Source organism: Puma concolor, chromosome D2 (assembly GCF_028749965.1).
Source record: "Puma concolor isolate L17-30 chromosome D2, mPumCon1.1.hap2, whole genome shotgun sequence".
Classification (NCBI taxonomy): Eukaryota; Metazoa; Chordata; class Mammalia; order Carnivora; family Felidae; genus Puma; species Puma concolor.
In genome coordinates this window covers 34,827,712-34,853,135 of record NC_141677.1, presented here as the reverse complement: position 1 = coordinate 34,853,135, position 25,424 = coordinate 34,827,712, and the positions used below count along the sequence as shown (strand labels likewise).

Here is a 25,424-nt window from a genome sequence, read left to right as displayed (position 1 = left end):
TCTGGGATTCTCATAGGGTATATGTTGGTCACACACATTGTGTATGTTGATGGTGTACCACAGATTTTAGGCTCTCTTTACTTTTTTTTATTTGTTTTTCTTTCTGTTCCTCAGATTGTGTAATTCCAATTATCCTCTCTTCAAATTTGCTCATTCTTTCTTCTGCCTGACCAAATCTGTTGAACCTTCTAGTAAATTTATCCTTTCTGTTATTGTACTTTTCAACTACAGACTTTCTGTTTGGTTCTTTTAAAAATTTCTGTCTCTTTACTGATATTCTATTTTCTTTCTGTTTATACATCATTTTCCTGATTTCTCTTTCCTTGTTTGTGGTTTCCTTTAGCTCTTGAGCCTGAGTAAATTGCTTTATTTCACATCTTTTTGTAGCAAATCTGAGTGTGGACTTCTTCAGGAACAGTTTCTATAGATTTATTTTTTTCCTTTGAAAGAGGCACACTTTTTTTTTTTTATTTTTTTATTTAAAAAAAAATTTTTTTTTCAACATTTATTTATTTTTGGGACAGAAAGAGACAGAGCATGAACGAGGGAGGGGCAGAGAGAGAGGGAGACACAGAATCAGAAACAGGCTCCAGGCTCTGAGCCATCAGCCCAGAGCCCGACGCGGGGCTCGAACTCACGGACCGCGAGATCGTGACCTGGCTGAAGTCGGACGCTCAACCGACTGCGCCACCCAGGCGCCCCGAAAGAGGCACACTTTTATGTTTTTTGTACATTTTATGATTTTTTGTTGTTGAAAACTGGACATTTGGATATTATACAAACTTTGGAAATCTGATTTTCCCCTTCCCCAGGGTTTGCTGTTCTTAATTGTTGAAGTGGTAGATTGTGTTTAGCCAATGTGGGTTGGTTTATTTTGTTTGTTTGTTTTTTTCAGCCAATGTTTTGATTGAGATTTCCTTAAATGCCAAGATCTTAAGATAATCAAACAAATAAAAATAAAACAAAAAATATTTCTTTTGTCTGCAAATGATTCCATACTGGAGCATTCTTTTAACACTTAACAAGGCTGTTTACATTTCTGCCTCAACCTTCACTTCCTGCTTGCACTGGGACTGTAGGTCAGTCAGTGGTGGAAGCTTGGGGTCTTCTCTGGTCTTTTCTGAGCATGTATCCTATCCTAGGATGTGTGCAACTTTCATGTTTAACGTAATGTTGTCAAGGTTCATCCATACTGTAACATGTATCAGTACTTCATTTCTTTGTTATTAAATTAGATTTCACTGTATGGATGTACCACATTTTTTCCCATTCTTTAGTCGATGGACATTTGGACAATTCTTAATACAACATTCGATAATGATTGTGTTAAAATGGAGGTCAACTGATGTAACTCCTCTGCTCAGAAACCACCAGTGACTCCCTGGCACACTCTGAGTAAAAGTCAAAGTCCTTACAATGGCCTACAACTCCTTACATATTCTGTATGTACTTTGCTCTCACTTTTTCAGTCCAGCCATACTTGCTTCCTGCTATTCCTCACACATGCCAAGCACATTATTGCAGCAAAGCCTTTACACTTTCTGTTCTCTTTGCCTATACTTTTCTTATCCCAGATATCTACACAACTTGCTTCCTCACTTCCCTGAGGTCTTTCCTCAAATGTTAGCATCTCAGTAAAGTGTCTTGATGAAATGTGCTTCCCTACTTCACCACCCTAGCTCCCAACATAGTCTATTTGCCTTCCTGCATTATTTTTCTTCACAGCACATATCACTAACATATTTATCTTAATTATTGTCTTTCTTTCCCTGCTAGAATTCAAGCTCCATGAGGGCAAGAATTTTTATCTACTTTGTTTTATGCTCTATCCCCAGCATCTAGAAAAGTGACTGATGGATAATAGGCAGTCAGTATATATTTTGAATGAGTGAATAGATAACGTTGTCTCTGGAGAGGAAATTGGGTGGCTGGAAGACAAGGTTGTCAACAAGGCTAATAACAAGGAGACAATTTAGTATATGTTGTTTCATGCCTCTTAAGTTCTGAATCATGACTGTATTACCTATTAAATAAAATTAAAATTAGAAATCAAGAGCAGAGATATACAATTACATATGACCTATTAAAGAAAAATTGAATTTGTGAATTTGATTATAAACTTTAAGGCAGTACTATATACTTCAGCAGGAATCTGAAGCTACAAGGAGGAAGAACTAGAACTTAATTTCCTCTAGTTTTTGTAGGGTCTCCTGAAAATGGAAGGTAGAAAGTTTAGCATAAGTAGGTTGACAGTGACAAAATATACTTTCTTACTCACCACAAAGTCTGGTATCATTATTGTAATTGAATGCAGTCATAAATTATGACCAAGAGTACACTTTTTATCCTCGATGGACAGGAAAGAAAAGCTTTCACTTGCCTTGTACCATTTGGATTTCCAAAACTTCATGCTATCAGAGACTCTTCTGAGTGCACCTAAAATCATAACACCCATATCTTTCCAACTCCTGAGTCAAACAGTCTCTTGAGTGCAATAGCAGTTTAAAAAAATGTGTGAGAGTAAAGCCAGGGCTCAAATTAGCCAAAAAAAGTACAACTTAGTTAGTTTCTGAGTAGCTGCTTCCTGGCTTCTTCCCTATCTAGTTCACAGCCATATATTGTTCTATGGTTCACATCTAGGCTTTTATATGAGAGAAATGCACAGTGCTCAAGTGTGATGTGGGAACAGACCTTAGATCTCCCTCGTATAGGCTCTTTGGAGGTATGAATAAGAGAACATAAATCTGCGGATCATTGTTTATTTTTTGTTGTTTTTTTTTTTCCTGGTACAGGGTCAAGGATATGATTCCGCCAAGGCCGCCTCTTACCCGTCGGACAGGAGGAGCTCAAAAGGCAAGTGCCAAAGCTAAGGTGAAACTATAATAACATGTTGAGTATACCCATTTGAAAATAAGGCATGGACTCTTCAGTATGTTTTCCAGAAGGGGTGAGAAATTGTAGCTGCATATATTTCCCTTCCTGGTTTTGTTTGTGACCAGTGGCAGACAGTGAATAGTGTATAGTGTTTAGTCTTTGGCTGGTCTCTGAGCTGAAAAGGGCAATTTGTACCTAAAGCAGTATTGAATGTAAAACCCAATCCACTTTCAGACTTCCATTACACATCTTGATCTCTCTGAGGCCTCTTTCCAGACATTTTGTATTTTCCTAGGCGGTGAGTGACTACCACATGCAGATCAAAAATATTTCTAGAGCCATTCTGGATGAGTATCACAGGATGTTTGGAAAACAGGTGGCCAAACTAGGGAGTGATATGGATAGTGAAACCCTAGAGGAACAGAAGTGCCAGCTCAACTATGAACTTAACTGCTCTGGAAAATACTTTGCTTTCAAAGAACAACTCAAGGTAAATATTCATTTAATTATTCCATGGATTTTTGTGAAGCATCTTCTCTACATTCTTAATTATAGTTGTCCAGCTATGCTTCCACATTCTTGCTAGCAATGTGCCTTATGATAGAATGCCACAAACTCTACTTGTGCAAAGCCTTGGAATGGTTCAGTATCCATTCCACGTGTGAGCTTTTAAGAAACTAAGTCTTGGGGCGCCTGGGTGGCTCAGTCGGTTAAGCGGCCGACTTCAGCCAGGTCACGATCTCGCTGTCCGTGAGTTCGAGCCCCGCGTCGGGCTCTGTGCTGACAGCTCGGAGCCTGGAGCCTGTTTCAGATTCTGTGTCTCCCTCTCTCTGTGACCCTCCCCCATTCATGCTCTGTCTCTCTCTGTCTCAAAAATAAATAAACGTTAAAAAAAAAAAAAAAAAAAAAAAAAAATTTAAAAAAAAAAAAAAAAAAAAGAAACTAAGTCTTTACTTGAGGGGGGCAAGTTTTGAGACAGGTTTCATGTTGCAGGGATGAAACTCTGTACATGTTACTGATTCCATGACTACTCTGTCTCCCATTGCCAACCTTTCCATCGTCCACACAATCACTAAGATTTGAGAAATATTTACTTAATAATAATTTCCCAAATAATAATGGCTAACATTTATTGAGTGTTTGCTTACACCAGACAAATTTTTAAATGCTTCAAATTTTACTAATTTAATCCTCACAACAACCCTATGAGGTAGATATTCCTCATTTTACAGATGGAGAAATGCAATATTAACTGGTTAAGTAATTTCCTTAAGATCACAGAGATAGTAAAGGTTAAAGATGGGGCTTAAATTTAGGCAATCTTGCTCCAGAACTCATATTCTTAACTGCTACACTGGATTGCCTCTCTGAGCACATTTACTGTGTGTCCTGTCCTGTACTAAACAGATAAAAAGAAAGCACATGGAAGTAATAAAGTGAAAAACACTGATGCTGATGGAGGCAAAACACTCTTCTCAGTAGATGGCATGATTACAACTTAGTTTAATTCCTGGTTCTGCCATTACTAGCTGGATGGTGACTTTACCTCTTTGAGCTTCAATTTCTTTGCCTAACAATAAGGGATAATACTAATATTATCACATGGGTTCATTATGAGAATTAAATAATATAATGCATGGAAACTGCTTAGTACAAAACCTGACAATAACATTAACTTAAGGGGAATAAAAGCTGTCATGGCTATAGCAATATGTTATTTGTACAGCATTTTAAGCTTCACCACCTACCTGTTATCTTTCTTTGGCTTCTCAATCATCTTCTTTTTTTTTTTTTTTTAATTTTTTTTTCAACGTTTATTTATTTTTGGGACAGAAAGAGACAGAGCATGAACGGGGGAGGGGCAGAGAGAGGGGGAGACACAGAATCGGAAACAGGCTCCAGGCTCCGAGCCATCAGCCCAGAGCCTGACGCGGGGCTCGAACTCACGGACCGCGAGATCGTGACCTGGCTGAAGTCGGACGCTTAACCGACTGCGCCACCCAGGCGCCCCTCTCAATCATCTTCTGAAGTAAGATAATAATACCAGAAACACACATCCATATAACAAATGAGGAAAATGAGGTACTAACTGTAATTTTTGAGGTTGTACAGTGGCAGGATTAGAACCAGAATTCCATTCTCTAGACTGTCAAATCAGGCCTTTTTCTCTTGTATCATGTGGCCATGATGAGAGATGTAATACATAAACCTAATGCTGAGGTCTTCTTTAGCTTTATAACTCTCTTCACATGATATCAGAGGAAAATCAGAGCTGACACTCTTATCAGTCACCAAAGGAGAAACCAATCATCTTCTGAAGTTCTGATGAGCCTTAGACCAGATGCTCAAGGGAGGCCTGTGTTGTCAGCATGGTACTGGACTCTGTTATCAAATGGGTGATCTGTACCTCTTACAGCATGCTGTAGTAAAGATTGTGAGAGAGAAGTATTTGAAGACAACATCATTTGAAAGCCAGGAGGAACTGCAGACATTTATTAGTGAGCTCTATGTGTTCTTGGTGGATCAGATGCATGTGGCCTTAAACCAGGTAGGTGATCAATAACTGAGAGCCCTTCCTTTTCTCTTTAAGGCCTCAAAGTCTCTGAATGATTCCCTCCTTCCTTGATTCCTTTCTTCCTTAATTCAGCAAACAGAAATGTGATCGATTAAAACAATAAATAAAATCGGCTAATGCAAATTGTAAAACAAAAATCATCATTTTATTTATTCTGTGAATGTGTGTAATTCTTAGTTTGTTCTCTGATACTGGCAATCAAAACCAAGAAACATTATGAGATTTCAGATATTGGACCTATATGACAATGATGCTTCAAACATGCCTTTTCATTGGACGGGTAGCCTGTTCTTCTCCCATTTGTCTGTTTTTTTTTTTTTTTTTAAGTTTATCTATTTATTTTGTGGGGAGGATGGGCAGAGAGAGGGAGAGAGAGAATTCCAAGCAGGCTCCACGCTCAGCAGGGAGTCCAACACAGGACTTGATCCCACAACCGTGCAATCATGACCTGAACCAAAATCAAGAGTTGACCGTTTAACTGACTGAGCCACCCAGGTGGCCCCCTCCTCCCATTTATCTGTTTATATCTGTATTTGCACAGCTTGCATATTGCCTTCATTTGCTCATTTTTAAATGTATACAGTTGTGGTTTATTTGAAAACTATGACAAAAACCAAAGTCTTTTTGTCCTATTGGTAGTCGCTAAGCAGCTATGCTTCCTCAAACCCTCTATTCTATTTGTTCTTTCCTTCACTTGATTTTCTTCTCTGTCACCATCATTTTTTCTTTCAACTTGTCTAGGCTTTCTGGAAGAGGAAGGTGAGGAATGTCCAGTATTCTAGCTAGCATTAAGAGAACAATCCTGCCTTGGGCACAGATGACTTGGATGAATTGCTTTGAAAATTGAACATTAGGTGGTAATTACTGTTGCCTTATGCCTCCAAGGAATCCCTGTCTAGTAGACAGAGAGACATAAAATACAAATAAGTGTAGCAGGGTGAGGTCAATGCTGTGAAGGGGTGTGTCCATGGTAAAGCAGGTTAGGAGATGCCTAAATAAAAAGTAATCAACTTTGTCCTGAGACCTGTCAGGAAAGGATTCACAGAAGAGCTGTGGCTTGAGCTTGAAGGCTAAAAAATTCTCAAGGTGGAGGATTCAGAGTATTTGAGTCATAAGTAACATCACAAAAGCTTGGAAACTTGGAAGCATATGGAATACACAGAAACTGCATATAGTTCGGGAACGGATGCTAAACTGGTTAAGGAACAGAGAAACAGGAGGTGAAGCCAGGGATCAATAAGTTCCTAGTAGGGGAGTTGGGAATATGGATGGAGACCTTGTATGCCACAGAAAGAAGTTTTGCCTTTTCTATTATTAGCATTTTGGAAGCAATAAATGTAATTATTTTACACTGGGGAATAGTATGATCAAATCTACATTTTATGAAAAACACTGATAACAGTGTGTCAGTTGGGTTAGATGCAGTGAAACTGGTGATGTTAACTGGTTATTACATAGTAAGTAGGAAAAGGGGGCAAAGATTAAGTTTAAGGCTCAATGACTGGGTAGCAGATAGTACCAGTAAGTGGGACAAGAAATAAAACACAAGCAGATTTAGTGGGAGGTAGGTGATATTGAAATTACTTTTGAATATTAGCTCTTGTGGGATTTTTCTCAAGAGTGAGATCTGAGCTGGAGATGAGATTTGGGGAGCCATAAGTGCATATAGGTGTACCTTGGAGATACTGAAGATTTGATTCTAGACCACCGTAATAAAGCAAATATCAAAATAAAGTGAGTCAAATTAATATTGTGGTTTCTTAGTGCATATACAAGTTATATTTACACTATACTATACTCTATCACATGTGCAATAATGGCATTATGTCTAGAAAAACAATGTACATACCTTAATTAAAAAATAGTTTAGGGGCGCCTGGGTGGCGCAGTCGGTTAAGCGTCCGACTTCAGCCAGGTCACGATCTCGCGGTCCGTGAGTTCGAGCCCCGCGTCAGGCTCTGGGCTGATGGCTCAGAGCCTGGAGCCTGTTTCCGATTCTGTGTCTCCCTCTCTCTCTGCCCCTCCCCCGTTCATGCTCTGTCTCTCTCTGTCCCAAAAATAAATAAACGTTGAAAAAAAAAAAATTAAAAAAAAAAAAATAGTTTAGGGGCGCCTGGGTGGCTCAGTCGGTTGGGCGTCCAACTTCAGCCCAGGTCATGATCTCGCAGTCCATGAGTTCGAGCCCCACGTCGGGCTCTGTGCTGACAGCTCAGAGCCTGGAGCCTGCTTCCAATTTTGTGTCTCCCTCTCTCTGGCCCTCCCCCGCTCACACTCTGTCTCACTCTCTCTCAAAAATAAATAAACATTAAAAAAATTAAAAAAAAATAGTTTATTGCTGGGTATTTGGGTGGCTCAGTCAGTTGAGCGTCCAACTCTTGATTTCTGCTCAGGTCATGATCCCAGGGTCATGGGATTGAGCCCTGTGTCAGACTCCACACTGAGTGTGGAGCCTGCTTAAGATTCTCTCTCTCCTTCTGGCCCTCTCCCCAGCTCACACACACTCTCTCTCTAAAACAGAAACAAAAACAAAAACAAAACCTAAAAACTTTATTGCTAAAAAATGCTAACCATCATCTGAGCTTTCACTGAGTCCTAGTCACTGATTACAGATCACCGTAACAAATATAATTAACAATAAAAAGGCTTAAAATATTGTGAGAAGTACCAAAATGTGACACAGAGACAAGTAAGCAAATGCTATTGGAAAATGGTACCAACAGACCTGCTTGACACAGAGTTGCCATGAACCTTCAATTTGTAAAAATATAAAAATAAAAAAAGCAATATCTTTGAAGCTCAATAAAACAAGATATACTTGTAGATGCTAGTTAAACTATGGTTATAGATGGAGCTGCTGAGGAAAACATAAGTAGAGAGAGAAGCAAGCTGGTGGTAGAACACTATAGAAATACCAACATTTAAGGGATGGATGAATAAAAGAATTAATTAAGGAGATAAGTGAATTGTTAAAAGAGCAAAAGAACCAGAAGACAGTGGTGTCACAAAAGCTAAGGGAAGAGAATTTTAAGAAGAAAAAGTAGTCAACATTGTCAAATATTCCTAGGAGTTATGAAAAACAAAAGCTGGGGAATGGGAAGGGGAAATTGGAACGAGGCGGTCAAAAGATACAAACTTCGGGGCGCCTGGGTGGCGCAGTCGGTTAAGCATCCGACTTCAACCAGGTCACGATCTCGCGGTCTGTGAGTTCGAGCCCCGCGTCAGGCTCTGGGCTGATGGCTCGGAGCCTGGAGCCTGTTTCCGATTCTGTGTCTCCCTCTCTCTCTGCCCCTCCCCCGTTCATGCTCTGTCTCTCTCTGTCCCAAAAATAAATAAACGTTGAAAAAAAAATTAAAAAAAAAAAAAAAAGATACAAACTTCAAGTTACAAGATAAACAAGCACCAGGGATATGATGTACAGCATGATGACTATAGCTAACACTGTTGTTTGATATATTTGTAACTTGTTAGGAGAGTAAATCCTAAGAGTTCTTACCACAAGAAATTTTTTTCTTTTTATTGTGTCCATGTGAGATGATAGATGCTAACTAAACTTACTATGGTAATTATTTTACAATATATGTCAGTCAAACCATTAAGCTATGTGCCTTAAACTTACACAGTGATGCACGACAGTTATATCTGAATAAAACTGGAGAAAAAGAAAAACAAAATTTGAAAAGTTTTCATTGGATCTGAAAATAAAGAGGTTATTAACTTTTACATAGCAGTATCATTGGACTAATGGAGAGGATTCAAATTATAATGAATTGTGGAGTAAATGAGTGCTTAGGAAACAGATAAATATAAATTCAGGAAGCTGGGGGACGCCTGGGTGGCTCACTTGGTTGAATGTCCGACTCCTGATTTCAGCTCAGGTCATGATCTCAAGGTTCCTGAGATCAAGCCCCATGTCAGATCTCTCTCTGCTTAAGATTCTCTCTCTCTCTCCTTCTATTTTCTTCCCCTCTCCTGATTGTGCACTCTTTCTCTCTCTCTCTCTCTCTCTCTCTCTCTCTCTCTCTCTCTCTCTCTCTGAAAATAAATAAATAAACTGGAAAAAGAAGTTGGAAGATAAAAGGAAGAAGTAGGAAAATAGTAGCCAGAAATTATCAAGGTTTTCATTTTAAGCTAGAAATGCCTTTAGCATGTCCATCGGTTTGGGAGAAGGAGTCAGCAGACTGGGAGAAATTAAAAATAGAAGGAAAGAGAGAATAATTGATGGCAAACCCAGGGTATATACAAATGGGAAAGAATCAAGAAGTTAGATGGAAAGATTTGTCTTGCAACAGAGAAGGATGTGATGCTTCTTCAGACTGAAAGTAAAGAGATACAGTGGATACAGAAATAAACTATATCAGTATGGTGTTCAAAAGCTGAGGTATCCCTGGCCCGATGATTTCCATTTCCTCTGCGAAGTAATGTGTTTACTGGACAATGAAGGGAGTAAGGGTTGAATGAAAAGCTTGAAGAAAGAAAATTTAGACACTGCATCATAGTATTATGGAATGTGTTGCTAAACAAGGACAAATACATAGATTACTGAGTATGAAAGGCCTTTAGCTAAGACTGAATGCCAAAGAATCTGTGGCAGCTCAGAGATTTCTGTGTGTATGCAGTCTTCCTCTGGACCAATCAGCAGCTCCTGTAGGACTGTTTTAATTTGGGAATTTTCAGGCCAAGTGCAGACAAAGGACAAGGTGCCTGGGACCTGAGTTTGCTGGTAAGAGTAGTATGAGTGGATGGCCATGAGGTCCGGTATTACACAGTTGGGAAAAGACAGGTATATTAGAAATGAGGGAAATAAAGTCAGAGAGTAGTTTTAAGGGGATTAAGTGACAAAAAGATTGAAGGCTTATAACATAGGTTCTTGGAACAGGATATTAGAGGTAGAGTATTTCTGGTTTAGGCACTGTAGTATGTTGCTGGAGGAATTTGGAGGTCAAGATCATCAAAATCAAAAAGAACAAAGAACAGAGACATAATCTGTAACCAGGAGCTCTCTTTGGCCCATCTCAAATTAAGCTTTACTCTCTACATCCCTTAGCAACTCTACTTATTAATGTCACTGATAATTTTTTTACTTCTAAATTCTAAAGAATTGGAGGTCTTCCTTGGCAGTAGCTTCTGATCCTGGAGATTACTGATTATACTATAACTGCTTTCCTGGATGGTATATAGGACATAATATTTTTCTGGGTTTTTCCCTACCTTTCTGGCTATTTCTAAAATGTTTCCTTTTGGGGATATATTTATATATCCCACTGAATGTGCAAAGGTAACTTCCAAAGCTTTATCCTTAGTCTCCTATTTTTTTGATGTTTGAAGATTCTAGCTAGTGCTTACCAACCTTTTTCATGTCATGGCACCTAAAAATGATAATATTCATCCCATACACAAGAGAAAATTAAGGAAGCTGTTTGAGGTCAAAGGAGGCTTACTTAAGGATTTTGACTGCCCTAAGTGCTGAGGAGGAGAGTTCTGTTCTAATTAATTTTTACTCACTTCCATGAGCTTAGATTGTTGGTATTCATATACCTGACCTTCTCTTTCATCCTTGATATGTCTCTCTTGGTTCACTCTTACTCTCTTACTATATTGAACTATAAGAAACTCCAATGTCATTTTCAACCTTGTGACTGAGGTCTCCCATCTAGTTTATTCTTATAAGACTCTCTACTTGTAATTGCTTTGTTTTGTCTAACTAACATCTTGATGTTGACAGACCATGCCAGATGATGTCCAACACACTCTTTCAACCATTTATACAAGCAATGAACAGCTTCGACTCTTCGCATTTGAAGCAGAAGTCAATGAGAACTTTGAAATGGCAGCAGTGTATTATGAAGAGGTAATTAAAGATCTTTCCAGTAGTTGTTATTACTATTATTTGTGTAATATGGGTATAACAAATAGTAGTTTTTAATTATTTAAAACCCATCAGGACTGATGAGAGGACAGACACATAAATCAATAAAATAGAGTCTATAAATATGTCCACACAAATAAGGCCACTACATTTTTGACATACATGTAAAAGAAATTCAATGGAGAAAGGACAATCTTTTCAAAGAAATGGCTTTAGAATCACTGGTTTGCATATGGTCATCCATATGCAAAAAATGAACTTTGACTTAAACCTCAAACATTGTAAAAAATCAACTTAAAATGGACCACACATCTGAATCTAAACCATAAAACGATAAATATTTTAGAAGAAAACAAAGGAGAAGGTCTTCATGATCTGGAGTTAGGTAAAGAGTTCTTGGACATGATACCAAAGCATGATACATAAAAGAAAAATATGATAAATGGAACTTCATCAAAATTAAAAATGTGTGGTCTGTAAAAGACACTATTAAGAGAAAGAAAAGGAGAAAATATCTGCAAGACATATATCTGACAAAGGATTTATTTGTATCCAGAATATTAAGAACTCTTAAAATTCAACAATAGAAAACAACTAAATAAAAATGGGCAAGAGATTTGAACAGATATTTCACTAAATATGATAAATAAGAACATGAAAAGATATTCAACATAATTAGCTATTGTGGAATGCAAATTAAAACCACAATAAGATGCCACTACAACTTATTAGAGTAACTACAGTGAAAATGCTGACAATACAAGGTGCTAATGAGGATACAAAGCAACTGGAACCATCATACTTTGTCAGAGGAAATGCACAATGATAACGTCATTCTGGAAAATAGTTTGGCAGTGTCTTATACATTCACCATATGACCTACTCCTGGATATTTACCTTAAAGAAGTAAAATCTTATGTACATGAATGCTTACAGAAACTTTATTCATAATTGCTCAAACAGAAGCAACCCAAATGTTCTTTATTTTTTTTTATTTTTTATTTTTTATTTTTGGGACAGAGAGAGACAGAGCATGAACGGGGGAGGGGCAGAGAGAGAGGGAGACACAGAATCGGAAACAGGCTCCAGGCTCCGAGCCATCAGCCCAGAGCCCGACGCGGGGCTCGAACTCACAGACCGCTAGATCGTGACCTGGCTGAAGTCGGACGCTTAATCGACTGCGCCACCCAGGCGCCCCCCAAATGTTCTTTAAAGGGTGACTAAATAAACTATGGCTTATCCATATAATCTATTCAGCAATAAAAGAAATGTATTACTAACACAACAACTTGCATGAATTTCAAAGGCATTATACTGAGTGAAAGAAGACACTGTCAAAAGGTTACATACTGTATGGTGTCATTTATATGATATTCTTTTTTTAAATTGAACTATAGTTGAATACAATTTTGTATTCAACACTTTCAGGTGTACAATATAGCGATTTGACAATTATATATATTACAAAATGCTTATCACAATAAGCATAGCTACCATTGGTCACCATACAAGTTATTATGACATTATTGCCTACATTCCCTGTGCTGTACTTCTCATTCCTATGACTTATTTATTTTATGACTGGCAGTCTGTATGTCTTAATCCCCTTCACTTATGTCACCCATCCTCCCACTCCTCCTCTGACAACTACCAATTTTCTATATTTATGAATCTGTTTCTGGTTTTTTGTTGCTGTTTGTTTTGCTTTGTTTTTAGATTCTACATATAAATGAAATATGGAATTTGTCTTTTTCTGTCTGATTTATTTGTCTTAGCGTAGTGCCTTCTAGGCCCATCCATGTTGTTGCAAATGACAAGATTTCATTCTTTTTTATGGCTGAATAATATTCCATTACACACACACACACACACACACACACACACACACACACCACATTTTCTTTATCCATTCAGCTATTGATAGACACTTAGGTTGCTTCCATATCTTGGCTATTGTAAATAATGTTGCAATAAACATAGGGGTGCATATGTTTTTGAATTAGTGTTTTGGTTTTCTTTGGGTGAATACCCAGAAGTGTAATTACTGGGTTCTATGATATTTTTATTTTTAATCTTCTAAGGAACCTCCCTGCTGTTTTCCATAGTGGCTACGCCAATCTACATTCCCATCAACAGTGCACAAGGGTTCCTTTTTCTCTACATCCTTGCCAATACTTGTTATTTTTTGTCTTTTTGACACTAGCTATTCTATTTTCATTTCCCCGAAGATGAGTGATGTTGAGCATCTTTTCAAGCATCTGCTGGACATCTGTACATCTTCTTTCAAAAAATGTCTATTCAGGTCCTCTGTCCATTTTTAATCATATTATTTGTTTTTTTGGTGTTCAGTTGTGTGGGGGTGGGGGAATGGGCAAAACAGGTGAAGGGGATCAATAGGTACAAACTGCCAGTTATAAAATAGCATGTCTTTAAAGGTCATTCATGTCATAGTATGTATTAGTATTTTATTTCTTTTTATGGCTCAGTAACATTCCATTGTGTAGATAGAGCACATTTTGTTTATTTGTCCATTAGGTGATGGGTATTTGACTAATATCCACTTTTTGACTATTATGGATAATTCTGCTATAAACATTCATTTATTGTTTAAGTTTAATATGGACATATGTTTTTAGTTCTCTTGGGTGTATACCTAGGAGTGGAATTACTAGGTCATATGGTAACTCTATGCTTAATTTTTTGAGGAAATGCAAAACTGTTTTCCAAAAGGTTGTACTCTTTTATATTCCCACTAGCAATAGATGAGGGTTCCATTTTTTTCATATTCTCACTAATTCTTATTATTATACATCTTTTAAACAATTATAGCCATTCTAATGGGTGTGAAGTGGTATTTCATTGTGGTTTTATTTTGCATTTCTCAAATATCAAGTTATTTTGAACATCTTTTCACATTTATAATTTTTTAGTAGGAAAATATGTTCCAGATTTTTTGGAATTAATGTTCTAAATTAATTGACAGAGGAATATTCAGACTATAACAACTTCAAAACATCAATCTATATAAATCATATGTTATGTCTTTATGTCCTTATTTCACTTTGCATATGTTCTCAAAGTTCATCCATGTTGTAACATCTGTCAGCATTTTCTTCCTTTTTAAAGCTAGCTAATATTCCATTGTATGTATATACCATATTTTGCTTACCCATTCATCTGTCAGTGGGCACTTGGGTTGCTTATACTTTTTAAGCTATTATGAATATTGCTGCTTTGAACATGGATGTACAAATATCTCTTTGAAACTCTGCTTTCAATTCTTGTGGGTATATATACAGAAGTGGGATTGCTGTATCACATGGTAATTCTATTTTTAATTTTTTGAGGAACAACCATCTGTTTTACAAAGTGGCTGCACCATTTTTACATTCCCGCTGTTTACAAGAGTTCTAATTACTCTGCACCCTCAACAATTGTTATTTTCTGTTTTCTTGACCCTGCCTCTCTTAATGGGTATGAGGTGGTATTTCATTGTGGTTTCATTCCCTAATGATTAGTAATGTTGAGCATCTTCTATGTATTTTGGCCATATGTAGATCTTCAGAGAAATGTGTATTCAAGTCCTTTGCCTATTATTGAGTCAGGTTGTTTAACTTTTTGGTGTTGAGTTTTAGTAGTTCTTTATATATCCTGAATATTAACCCCTTACCAGATATATGGTTTGCAAATATTTTCTCCCATTCTATGAGTTACCTCTTTACTCTGTTGATAGTTTCTTTTGATGTACAAAAGGTTTTTTTTAATTAAAAAAATTTTAATGTTTATTTTTGAGAGAGAAGACAGAGCATGAGCAAGGAGGGGCAGAGAGAGAGAGAGAGAGAGAGAGAGAGAGAGAGGGAGAGAGGGAGAGAGAGACAGACAGACAGAAGCTGAAATAGGATCCAGGCTCTGAGCTTTTAGCACAGAGCCCAATGGGGAGCTTGAACCCACAAACCATGAGATCATGATCTGAGCCCAATTCAGATGCTTAACTGACTGAGCCACCCAGGTGCCCCTGATGTACAAAAGTTTTTTAAAAGTTTTTGATGAAGTTCAATTTGTCTGTTTTTTCTTTTGTTTCCTGTGCCTTTGGTGTCATATCTAAGAAATCATTGCCAAGTCCAGAATCATGAAGCTATTGTGACATATTTTCTTCTCAAAGTGTTATAGTTGTTATAGTTTTAGGCATTAATATTTAGGTCTTTGATCCATTTTGAATTAATTTTTTTATATGGTGTTAAGTAAGGGTCCAAGTTCATTCTTTTGCATGGGGATGCAGATATCCAGTTTTCCTAGCACTGTTTGTTGAAAAGTGTGTCCCTTGCAGCCGCTCTGGAAAACAGTGTGGAGGTTCCTCAAAAATTAAAAAAAGAACTACCCTATGACCCAGCAATAGCACTGCTAGGAATTTATCCAAGGGATACAGGAGTGCTGATGCATAGGGACACATGTACCCCAATGTTTATAGTAGCACTTTCAACAATAGCCAAATTATGGAAAGAGCCTAAATGTCCATCAACTGATGAATGGATAAAGAAGATGTGGTTTATATATACAACGGAATACTACATGGCAATGAGAAAGAATGAAATCTGGCTATTTGCAGCAACATGGATGGAACTGCAAGGTATTATGCTAAGTGAAATAAGTCAGTCAGAGAAAGACAGATTCCATATGTTTTCACTCATAGGTGATCCTGAGAAACTTAATAGAAGTCAATGGGGGAGGGAGATGGGGGGAAAAAGTTACAGAGAGGGAGGGAGGCAAACCATAGGAGACTCTTGGATACTAAGAACAAACTGAGGGTTGTTGGGGGTGGGGGAGAGGGGAAAGTGGGTGATGGGCATTGAGGAGGGCACTTGTTGAGATGAGCACTTGATGAGATGTTGTATGGAAACCAATTTTTCAATAAATTATATTTAAAAAAAAAAGCCTGTCCTTACCTATTGGATGGTCTTGGCCCCTTTGTCAAAAATCATTTAACCATAAATGTGAGGATTTATTTCTGAACTCTCTATTCTATCCCATTGTTCTATATATTTGTCTTGATACCAGTACCACACAGATTATATAGTTTTGTAAGTTTTGAAATCAGGAAGTATGAGTCCTCCAGTTTTGTTCTTTTTCAAGTTTGTTTTACCTATTCAGGGTTCCTAGAGATTCCATGTAAATTTTAGGATGGGTTTTTCCATTACTGCAAAAAATATCATTGGGATTTTGATAGAGATTATATTGAATGTGTAAATTTCTTTGGACAGTATTGACATCTTAATAATATTAAGTCTTTCAATCTATGGACATTGGATGTGTTTCTATTTATTTATGTCACCTTTAATTGTTTCAACAGTATTTTGTAGTTTTCACTTATTATGAGATGCTTCTTTTTCATATTTGTACTTAAATTTATATTTGCCATCTCAAGGCTATGACAAAAATGATTATCGATGAATCTTTAAAATGAACTGTAAAATGAATCTAGGTTTCCAAGTAATTGGATAAGCTTATGGTAACCAGAACATTGACACTAGGAAGGAATGAGTTGAAAATTTAATTTTTAAATCATTCCAATATTTATTCACCACATATTATAAACCAGAACGGTGACTGTGCTAGACATTCAGATATCAGTGGTAAACAAAAAATGACATAGTTTCTGCTTTCATAAAACTTATGGTATTTGTGGTTTTATGTGCATAAAAATATGACATACTGTGCAATAATCTTGGTCCTCCTAATGCTTCATGTGATAGAGGTTGGTCCGTGAGCCCCAGAACTTGGAACACTGGCTGGACTACGGTGCCTTCTGCCTCCTAACTGAGGACAACATCAAAGCACAGGAGTGTTTTCGGAGAGCCCTTTCCCTCAACCAGAATCATATCCACAGGTATGGGTGGAAGATAAGTGAAGAATGAGTAGGAGCAGATAAGCTTCTGTAAGAAATTTTCTTGGTTCCATGACTGTGACACGGGACCATGTTGTTAATCACGTTGCTGGTCTCTTCTCAGCCTGTTGCTGTGTGGTGTCCTGGCTGTCTTGATGGAGAACTATGAGCAGGCAGAAATTTTCTTTGAGGATGCTACTTGCTTGGAACCAACTAATGTTGTAGCCTGGACTTTACTTGGTATGGTATTTTCCTGTGATATCAATGTGTTTTTTTCCATTATAAGATTCTCCCTTTCTCTTTTCATTCTCTAGTAACTCATCATGTGGTTCTTAAACTTTGGCAAAAAATTTGGAAAGACAAGTGAAATGTTGCAATTCTTTAGTATATGGTGGTAGAAAACCAGTCACATTTATTTTAGCATTTTTCTTTCTTCAGGTTTGTACTATGAAATTCAAAACAATGATATTCGAATGGAAATGGCATTTCATGAAGCCTTCAAACAACTTCAGGCACGAATGCTTCAGGCACAAGTAGCGAAGCAGAGGGGCACTGGTACTGTAGAGTACATTGAAGAAGGAGGGAAAGTAGAATCCAGTTTAGGCCCTTGGGGAATCACTAATGGTTCTGCAACAGCAATGACGGTGGAAGCGGCAGCAGGTAGGACCAGGAAACGGAGATGATGAGTGGCTATTAGGAAAATTAGTGGCCTTATGAATAGGAGCTGGCAAATTGTAGGTACTTGGCAAATATTTGTTAAATGAGTTAGTAGATGGAGTTTTGAGTTGTCCCAGGTACACCAAGAAAGACTCCTTCTAAATATTTCCTCATTCATATGTTTGCAAGTGTGAAGTTTTCACTGTTGCTATTCAGGTTTTTGAATCTTAGAGAATTTACTGTCTCTGTGTATGCATAAAAAAGGTATCATTGTAGCAGAGTAAATTTCTTTCATTATCCCATCACTTTCTTTTCCAACACTCTCAATCCCTCTCTTGTGGTTCTTAAGTTTATTTATTTATTTACACACACACACACACACACACACACACACACACACACACACACACCCTTTTTTCCCTGTCCTTCATTGCCATTCTCCTTTCCTCCATTTTAGAGAATCAATCATTCTAATGTGTTTAATTTAATATGTGGGTTTTTGTTTATGTGTTTCTTGCATATGGTATTTTGTTTATATGTTGTTGCGCATTATTATTTTGTGTGCATGTATTTTTAACAGTTTGTCTGAGATGTAATGGACATTTATAAACTGCACATATTTAACACATACAATTTGATATGTTTGACATATGAACACACCCATGAAAACATCACCACAATCAAGGTAATGAACATATCCCAAATCTCCAAAACTCTCCTTGTGCCCATTTGAATCTCTTTCTCTTGCACCCATTTCCAAACAACCACCAAGCATCTCTCTGTCACCATCAGTGACTTTGCATGTCTAAAATTTTTGAATTCTAGGAAATTTCTAGAATTTTCTGATTTATTCTTTACCAACATATATATTATTTATCAACTTATACATGATTGGAATTGATTTTGACTTGAAAGTTTGACAGAACTCAACCATAAAACAAGAGCCTGGGTGGGTTTTTTTGTTTGTTTTTTGCAGGAGAAGGTGTCTACCATTTCATTTTATTAATATTTAATGTATTTGTGTTCTGTATTTCTTATTGTGTTATTCATGGTATTTTATACTTTCTAGGAATTCATCTATTTCATCTAGGTTTTTAAATTTTTTTTTTATATGAAATTTATTGTCAGGTTGGTTTCCATACAACACCCAGTGCTCATCCCAAAAGGTGCCCTCCTCAGTACCCATCACCCACCCTCTCCTCCCTCCCACCCCCCATCAACCCTTAGTTTGTTCTCATTTCTCAACAGTCTCTTATGCTTTGGCTCTCTCCCACTCTAACCTCTTTTTTTTTTTTTTTTTGTTCCCCTCCCCCATGGGCTTCTCTTAAGTTTCTCAGGATCCACATAAGAGTGAAACCATATGGTATCTGTCTTTCTCTGTATGGCTTATTTCACTTAGCATCACACTCTCCAGTTCCATCCACGTTGCTACAAAAGGCCATATTTCATTTTTTCTCATTGCCACGTAGTACTCCATTGTGTATATAAACCACAATTTCTTTATCCATTCATCAGTTGATGGACATTTAGGCTCTTTCCATAATTTGGCTATTGTTGAGAGTGCTGCTATGAACATTGGGGTACAAGTGCCCCTATGCATCAGTACTCCTGTGTCCCTTGGATAAATTCCTAGCAGTGCTATTGCTGGGTCATAGGGTAGGTCTATTTTTAATTTTCTGAGGAACCTCCACACTGCTTTCCAGAGCGGCTGCACCAATTTGCATTCCCACCAACAGTGCAAGAGGGTTCCCGTTTCTCCACATCCTCTCCAGCATCTATAGTCTCCTGATTTGTTCATTTTGGCCACTCTGAATGGCGTGAGGTGATATCTGAGTGTGGTTTTGATTTGTATTTCCCTGATAAGGAGCGACGCTGAACATCTTTTCATGTGCCTGTTGGCCATCCAGATGTCTTCTTTAGAGAAGTGTCTATTCATGTTTTCTGCCCATTTCTTCACTGGGTTATTTGCTTTTCGGGTGTGGAGTTTGGTGAGCTCTTTATAGATTTTGGATACTAGCCCTTTGTCCGATATGTCATTTGCAAATATCTTTTCCCATTCCGTTGGTTGCCTTTTAGTTTTGTTGGTTGTTTCCTTTGCTGTGCAGAAGCTTTTTATCTTCATAAGGTCCCAGTAATTCACTTTTGCTTTTAATTCCCTTGCCTTTGGGGATGTGTCGAGGAAGAGATTGCTACGGCTGAGGTCAGAGAGGTCTTTTCCTGCTTTCTCCTCTAGGGTTTTGATGGTTTCCTGTCTCACATTCAGGTCCTTTATCCATTTTGAGTTTATTTTTGTGAATGGTGTGAGAAAGTGGTCTAGTTTCAACCTTCTGCATGTTGCTGTCCAGTTCTCCCAGCACCATTTGTTAAAGAGACTGTCTTTTTTCCATTGGATGTTCTTTCCTGCTTTGTCAAAGATGAGTTGGCCATACGTTTGTGGGTCTAGTTCTGGGGTTTCTATTCTATTCCATTGGTCTATGTGTCTGTTTTTCTGCCAATACCATGCTGTCTTGATGATGACAGCTTTGTAGTAGAGGCTAAAGTCTGGGATTGTGATGCCTCCTGCTTTGGTCTTCTTCTTCAAAATTACTTTGGCTATTCGGGGCCTTTTGTGGTTCCATATGAATTTTAGGATTGCTTGTTCTAGTTTCGAGAAGAATGCTGGTGCAATTTTGATTGGGATTGCATTGAATGTGTAGATAGCTTTGGGTAGTATTGACATTTTGATAATATTTATTCTTCCAATCCATGAGCAGGGAATGTCTTTCCATTTCTTTAAATCTTCTTCAATTACCTTCATAAGCTTTCTATAGTTTTCAGCATACAGATCCTTTACATCTTTGGTTAGATTTATTCCTAGGTATTTTATGCTTCTTGGTGCAATTGTGAATGGGATCAGTTTCTTTATTTGTCTTTCTGTTGCTTCATTGTTAGTGTATAAGAATGCAACTGATTTCTGTACATTGATTTTGTATCCTGCAACTTTGCTGAATTCATGTATCAGTTCTAGCAGACTTTTGGTGGAGTCTATCGGATTTTCCATGTATAATATCATGTCATCTGCAAAGAGCGAAAGCTTGACTTCATCTTTGCCAATTTTGACGCCTTTGATTTCCTTTTGTTGTCTGATTGCTGTTGCTAGAACTTCCAGCACTGTGTTAAACAACAGCGGTGAGAGTGGGCATCCCTGTCGTGTTCCTGATCTCAGGGAAAAAGCTCTCAGTTTTTCCCCGTTGAGGATGATGTTAGCTGTGGGCTTTTCATAAATGGCTTTTATGATCTTTAAGTATGTTCCTTCTATCCCAACTTTCTCAAGAGTTTTTATTAAGAAAGGGTGCTGGATTTTGTCAAAGGCCTTTTCTGCATCGATTGACAGGATCATATGGTTCTTCTCTTTTTTTTTGTTAATGTGATGTATCACGTTGATTGATTTGCGAATGTTGAACCAGCCCTGCATCCCAGGAATGAATCCCACTTGATCATGGTGAATAATTCTTTTTATATGCCGTTGAATTCGATTTTCTAGTATCTTATTGAGAATTTTTGCATCCATATTCATCAGGGATATTGGCCTGTAGTTCTCTTTTTTTACTGGGTCTCTGTCTGGTTTAGGAATCAAAGTAATACTGGCTTCATAGAATGAGTCTGGAAGTTTTCCTTCCCTTTCTATTTCTTGGAATAGCTTGAGAAGGATAGGTATTATCTCTGCTTTAAACGTCTGGTAGAACTCCCCTGGGAAGCCGTCTGGTCCTGGACTCTTATTTGTTGGGAGATTTTTGATAACCGATTCAATTTCTTCGCTGGTTATGGGTCTGTTCAAGCTTTCTATTTCCTCCTGATTGAGTTTTGGAAGAGTGTGGGTGTTCAGGAATTTGTCCATTTCTTCCAGGTTGTCCAATTTGTTGGCATATAATTTTTCATAGTATTCCCTGATAATTGTTTGTATCTCGGAGGGATTGGTTGTAATAATTCCATTTTCATTCATGATTTTATCTATTTGGGTCATCTCCCTTTTCTTTTTGAGAAGCCTGGCTAGAGGTTTGTCAATTTTGTTTATTTTTTCAAAAAACCAACTCTTGGTTTCGTTGATCTGCTCTACAGTTTTTTTAGATTCTATATTGTTTATTTCTGCTCTGATCTTTATTATTTCTCTTCTTCTGCTGGGTTTAGGCTGCCTTTGCTGTTCTGCTTCTATTTCCTTTAGGTGTGCTGTTAGATTTTGTATTTGGGATTTTTCTTGTTTCTTGAGATAGGCCTGGATTGCAATGTATTTTCCTCTCAGGACTGCCTTTGCTGCGTCCCAAAGTGTTTGGATTGTTGTATTTTCATTTTCGTTTGTTTCCATATATTTTTTAATTTCTTCTCTAATTGCCTGGTTGACCCACTCATTCGTTAGTAGGGTGTTCTTTAACCTCCATGCTTTTGGAGGTTTTCCAGACTGTTTCCTGTGGTTGATTTCAAGCTTCATAGCATTGTGGTCTGAAAGTATGCATGGTATAATTTCAATTCTTGTATACTTATGAAGGGCTGTTTTGTGACCCAGTATATGATCTATCTTGGAGAATGTTCCATGTGCACTCGAGAAGAAAGTATATTCTGTTGCTTTGGGATGCAGAGTTCTAAATAGATCTGTCAAGTCCATCTGATCCAATGTCTCATTCAGGGCCCTTGTTTCTTTATTGACTGTGTGTCTAGATGATCTATCCATTTCTGTAAGTGGGGTGTTAAAGTCCCCTGCAATTACCACATTCTTATCAATAAGGTTGCTTATGTTTATGAGTAATTGTTTTATATATTTGGGCGCTCCGGTATTCGGCGCATAGACATTTATAATTGTTAGCTCTTCCTGATGGATAGACCCTGTCACTATTATATAATGTCCTTCTTCATCTCTTGTTACAGCCTTTAATTTAAAGTCTAGTTTGTCTGATATAAGGATGGCTACTCCAGCTTTCTTTTGGCTTCCAGTAGCATGATAAATAGTTCTCCATCCCCTCACTCTCAATCTAAAGGTGTCCTCAGGTCTAAAATGAGTCTCTTGTAGACAGCAAATAGATGGGTCTTGTTTTTTTATCCATTCTGATACCCTATGTCTTTTGGTTGGCGCATTTAATCCATTTACATTCAGTGTTATTATAGAAATGTATGGGTTTAGAGTCATTGTGATGTCTGTATGTTTTATGCTTGTAGTGATGTCTCTGGTACTTTGTCTCACAGGGTCCCCCTTAGGATCTCTTGTAGGGCTTAGTGGTTTAGTGGTGACAAATTCCTTCAGTTTTTGTTTGTTTGGGAAGACCTTTATCTCTCCTTCTATTCTAAATGACAGACTTGCTGGATAAAGGATTCTCGGCTGCATATTTTTTCTGTCTAGCACACTGAAAATCTCGTGCCAATTCTTTCTGGCCTGCCAAGTTTCAAAAGAGAGATCAGTCACGAGTCTTATAGGTCTCCCTTTATATGTGAGGGCATGTTTACCCCTTGCTGCTTTCAGAATTTTCTCTTTATCCTTGTATTTTGCCAGTTTCACTATGATATGTCGTGCAGAAGATCGATTCAAGTTACGTCTGAAGGGAGTTCTCTGTGCCTCTTGGATTTCAATGCCTTTTTCCTTCCCCACTTCAGGGAAGTTCTCAGCTATTATTTCTTCAAGTACCCCTTCAGCGCCTTTCCCTCTCTCTTCCTCCTCTGGGATACCAATTATGCGAATATTATTTCTTTTTAGTGTATCACTTAGTTCTCTAATTTTCCCCTCATACTCCTGGATTTTTTTATCTCTCTTTTTCTCAGCTTCCTCTTTTTCCATAACTTTATCTTCTAGTTCACCTATTCTCTCCTCTGCCTCTTCAATCCGAGCCGTGGTGGTTTCCATTTTGTTATGCATTTCGTTTAAAGCGTTTTTCAGCTCCTCGTGACTGTTCCTTAGTCCCTTGATCTCTGTAGCAAGAGATTCTCTGCTGTCAGCTATACTGTTTTCAAGCCCAGCGATTAATTTTATGACTATTATTCTAAATTCACTTTCTGTTATATTATTTAAATCCTTTTTGATCAGCTCATTAGCTGTTGTTATTTCCTGGAGATTCTTCTGAGGGGAATTCTTCCGCTTGGTCATTTTGGATAGTCTCTGGCGTGGTGAGGACCTGCAGGGCACTTCCCCTGTGCTGTGGTGTATAACTGGAGTTGGTGGGCGGAGCCGCAGTCGGACCTGATGTCTGCCCCCAGCCCACCGCTGTGTCCGCAGTCAGACTGGTGCGTGCCTTCTCTTCCCCTCTCCTATGGGCGGGATTCACTGTGGGGTGGGGTGGCCTGTCTGGGCTACTTGCACACTGCCAGGCTTGTGATGCTGGGGATCTGGCGTCTTAGCTGGGGTGGGTAGGCAAGGTGCACAGGGGCAGGAGGGGCAGGCTTAGCTTGCTTCTCCTTAGGTGATCCTCTTCATGAGGGGCCCTGTGGCAGCAGGAGGGAGTCAGATCCGCTGCCGGAGGTTTGGCTCCGCAGAAGCGCAGAGTTGGGTGTTTGCGCGGAGCGAGCAAGTTCCCTGGCAGGAACTGGTTCTCTTTGGGATTTTGGCTGGGGGATGGGCGGGGGAGATGGCGCTGGCGAGCGCCTTTGTTCCCCACCAAACTGAGCTCTGTCGTCCGGGGGCTCAGCAGCTCTCCTTCCCTTTGTCCTCCAGCCTTCCCGCTTTCTGAGCAGAGCTGTTAACTTATGACCTCCCAGACGCTAAGTCGCGCTTGCTGTCGGAACACAGTCCGTCAGGCCCCTCCGCTTTTTGCAAGCCAGACTCGGGGGCTCTGCTTGGCGGGCGAGCCGCCCCTCCGCCCCGGCTCCCTCCCGCCAGTCCGTGGAGCGCGCACCGCCTCGCCGCCCTTCCTACCCTCTTCCGTGGGCCTCTCATCTGCGCTTGGCTCTGGGGACTCCGTTCTGCTAATCCTCTGGTGGTTTTCTGGGTTATTTAAGCAGGTGTAGGTGGAATCTAAGTGATCAGCAGGACGCGCGGTGAGCCCAGCGTCCTCCTATGCCGCCATCTTCCCTCTCCTAGGTTTTTAAATTTTATTTAATTTTTTTATATTAATCAATTATTTTTTAATAGACTTATTTTTTAGAGGAGTTTTAGGTTCATAACAAAGTTGAAAGGAAGGGTTAGAGATTTTTCATATACTCCTTTCCCCTACCCATGTGTAGTCTCTCTTTTTATTAACATTCTTAATGACATTTGATGAGGAGTATCTTATCATATGCTTATGTGCCATTTGTATATCTTCTTTGGTGAGGTGCATATTAAGGTCTTTGGCCATTTTTTTTGTTTTTACTTTTTGTTTTAGAGAGAGAGAATGAGATCAGGGGAGAGGGGCAGAGGGAGAGCACAAGAGAGAGAATCTTAAGCAGGCTCCACATTCAGCATGGAGCCTGATGTGGGACTTGCTCCCACGATCCTGGAATCATGACCTGAGCTGAAATCAAGAGTCGGGCACTCAACCTACTGAGCCACCTAGGCACCCCTTTGGCCAGTTTTAAATCAGGCTTTGTTTTCTTATTGTTGAGTTTTAAGAGTTCTTTGTATATTTTTAATTTAA

General features: G+C 38.5%; 1 protein-coding gene across 4 annotated transcripts in view; it reads left to right on the top strand.

The window, feature by feature from the left end:
- The window catches only part of CFAP70 (cilia and flagella associated protein 70), a 113,474-nt gene that overhangs the window by 54,250 nt on the left and 33,800 nt on the right, over positions 1 to 25,424 (top strand). For all 4 annotated transcript variants that reach the window (XM_086680002.1, XM_086680003.1, XM_086680000.1 and 1 more), the window contains exons 14-20: positions 2,793 to 2,853; positions 3,170 to 3,364; positions 5,291 to 5,422; positions 11,172 to 11,297; positions 17,066 to 17,199; positions 17,321 to 17,436; positions 17,635 to 17,856. In XM_086680002.1, coding sequence (XP_086536128.1) covers positions 2,793 to 2,853; positions 3,170 to 3,364; positions 5,291 to 5,422; positions 11,172 to 11,297; positions 17,066 to 17,199; positions 17,321 to 17,436; positions 17,635 to 17,856 — 986 coding nt within the window. The remainder of the gene's footprint in view (positions 1 to 2,792; positions 2,854 to 3,169; positions 3,365 to 5,290; positions 5,423 to 11,171; positions 11,298 to 17,065; positions 17,200 to 17,320; positions 17,437 to 17,634; positions 17,857 to 25,424) is intronic.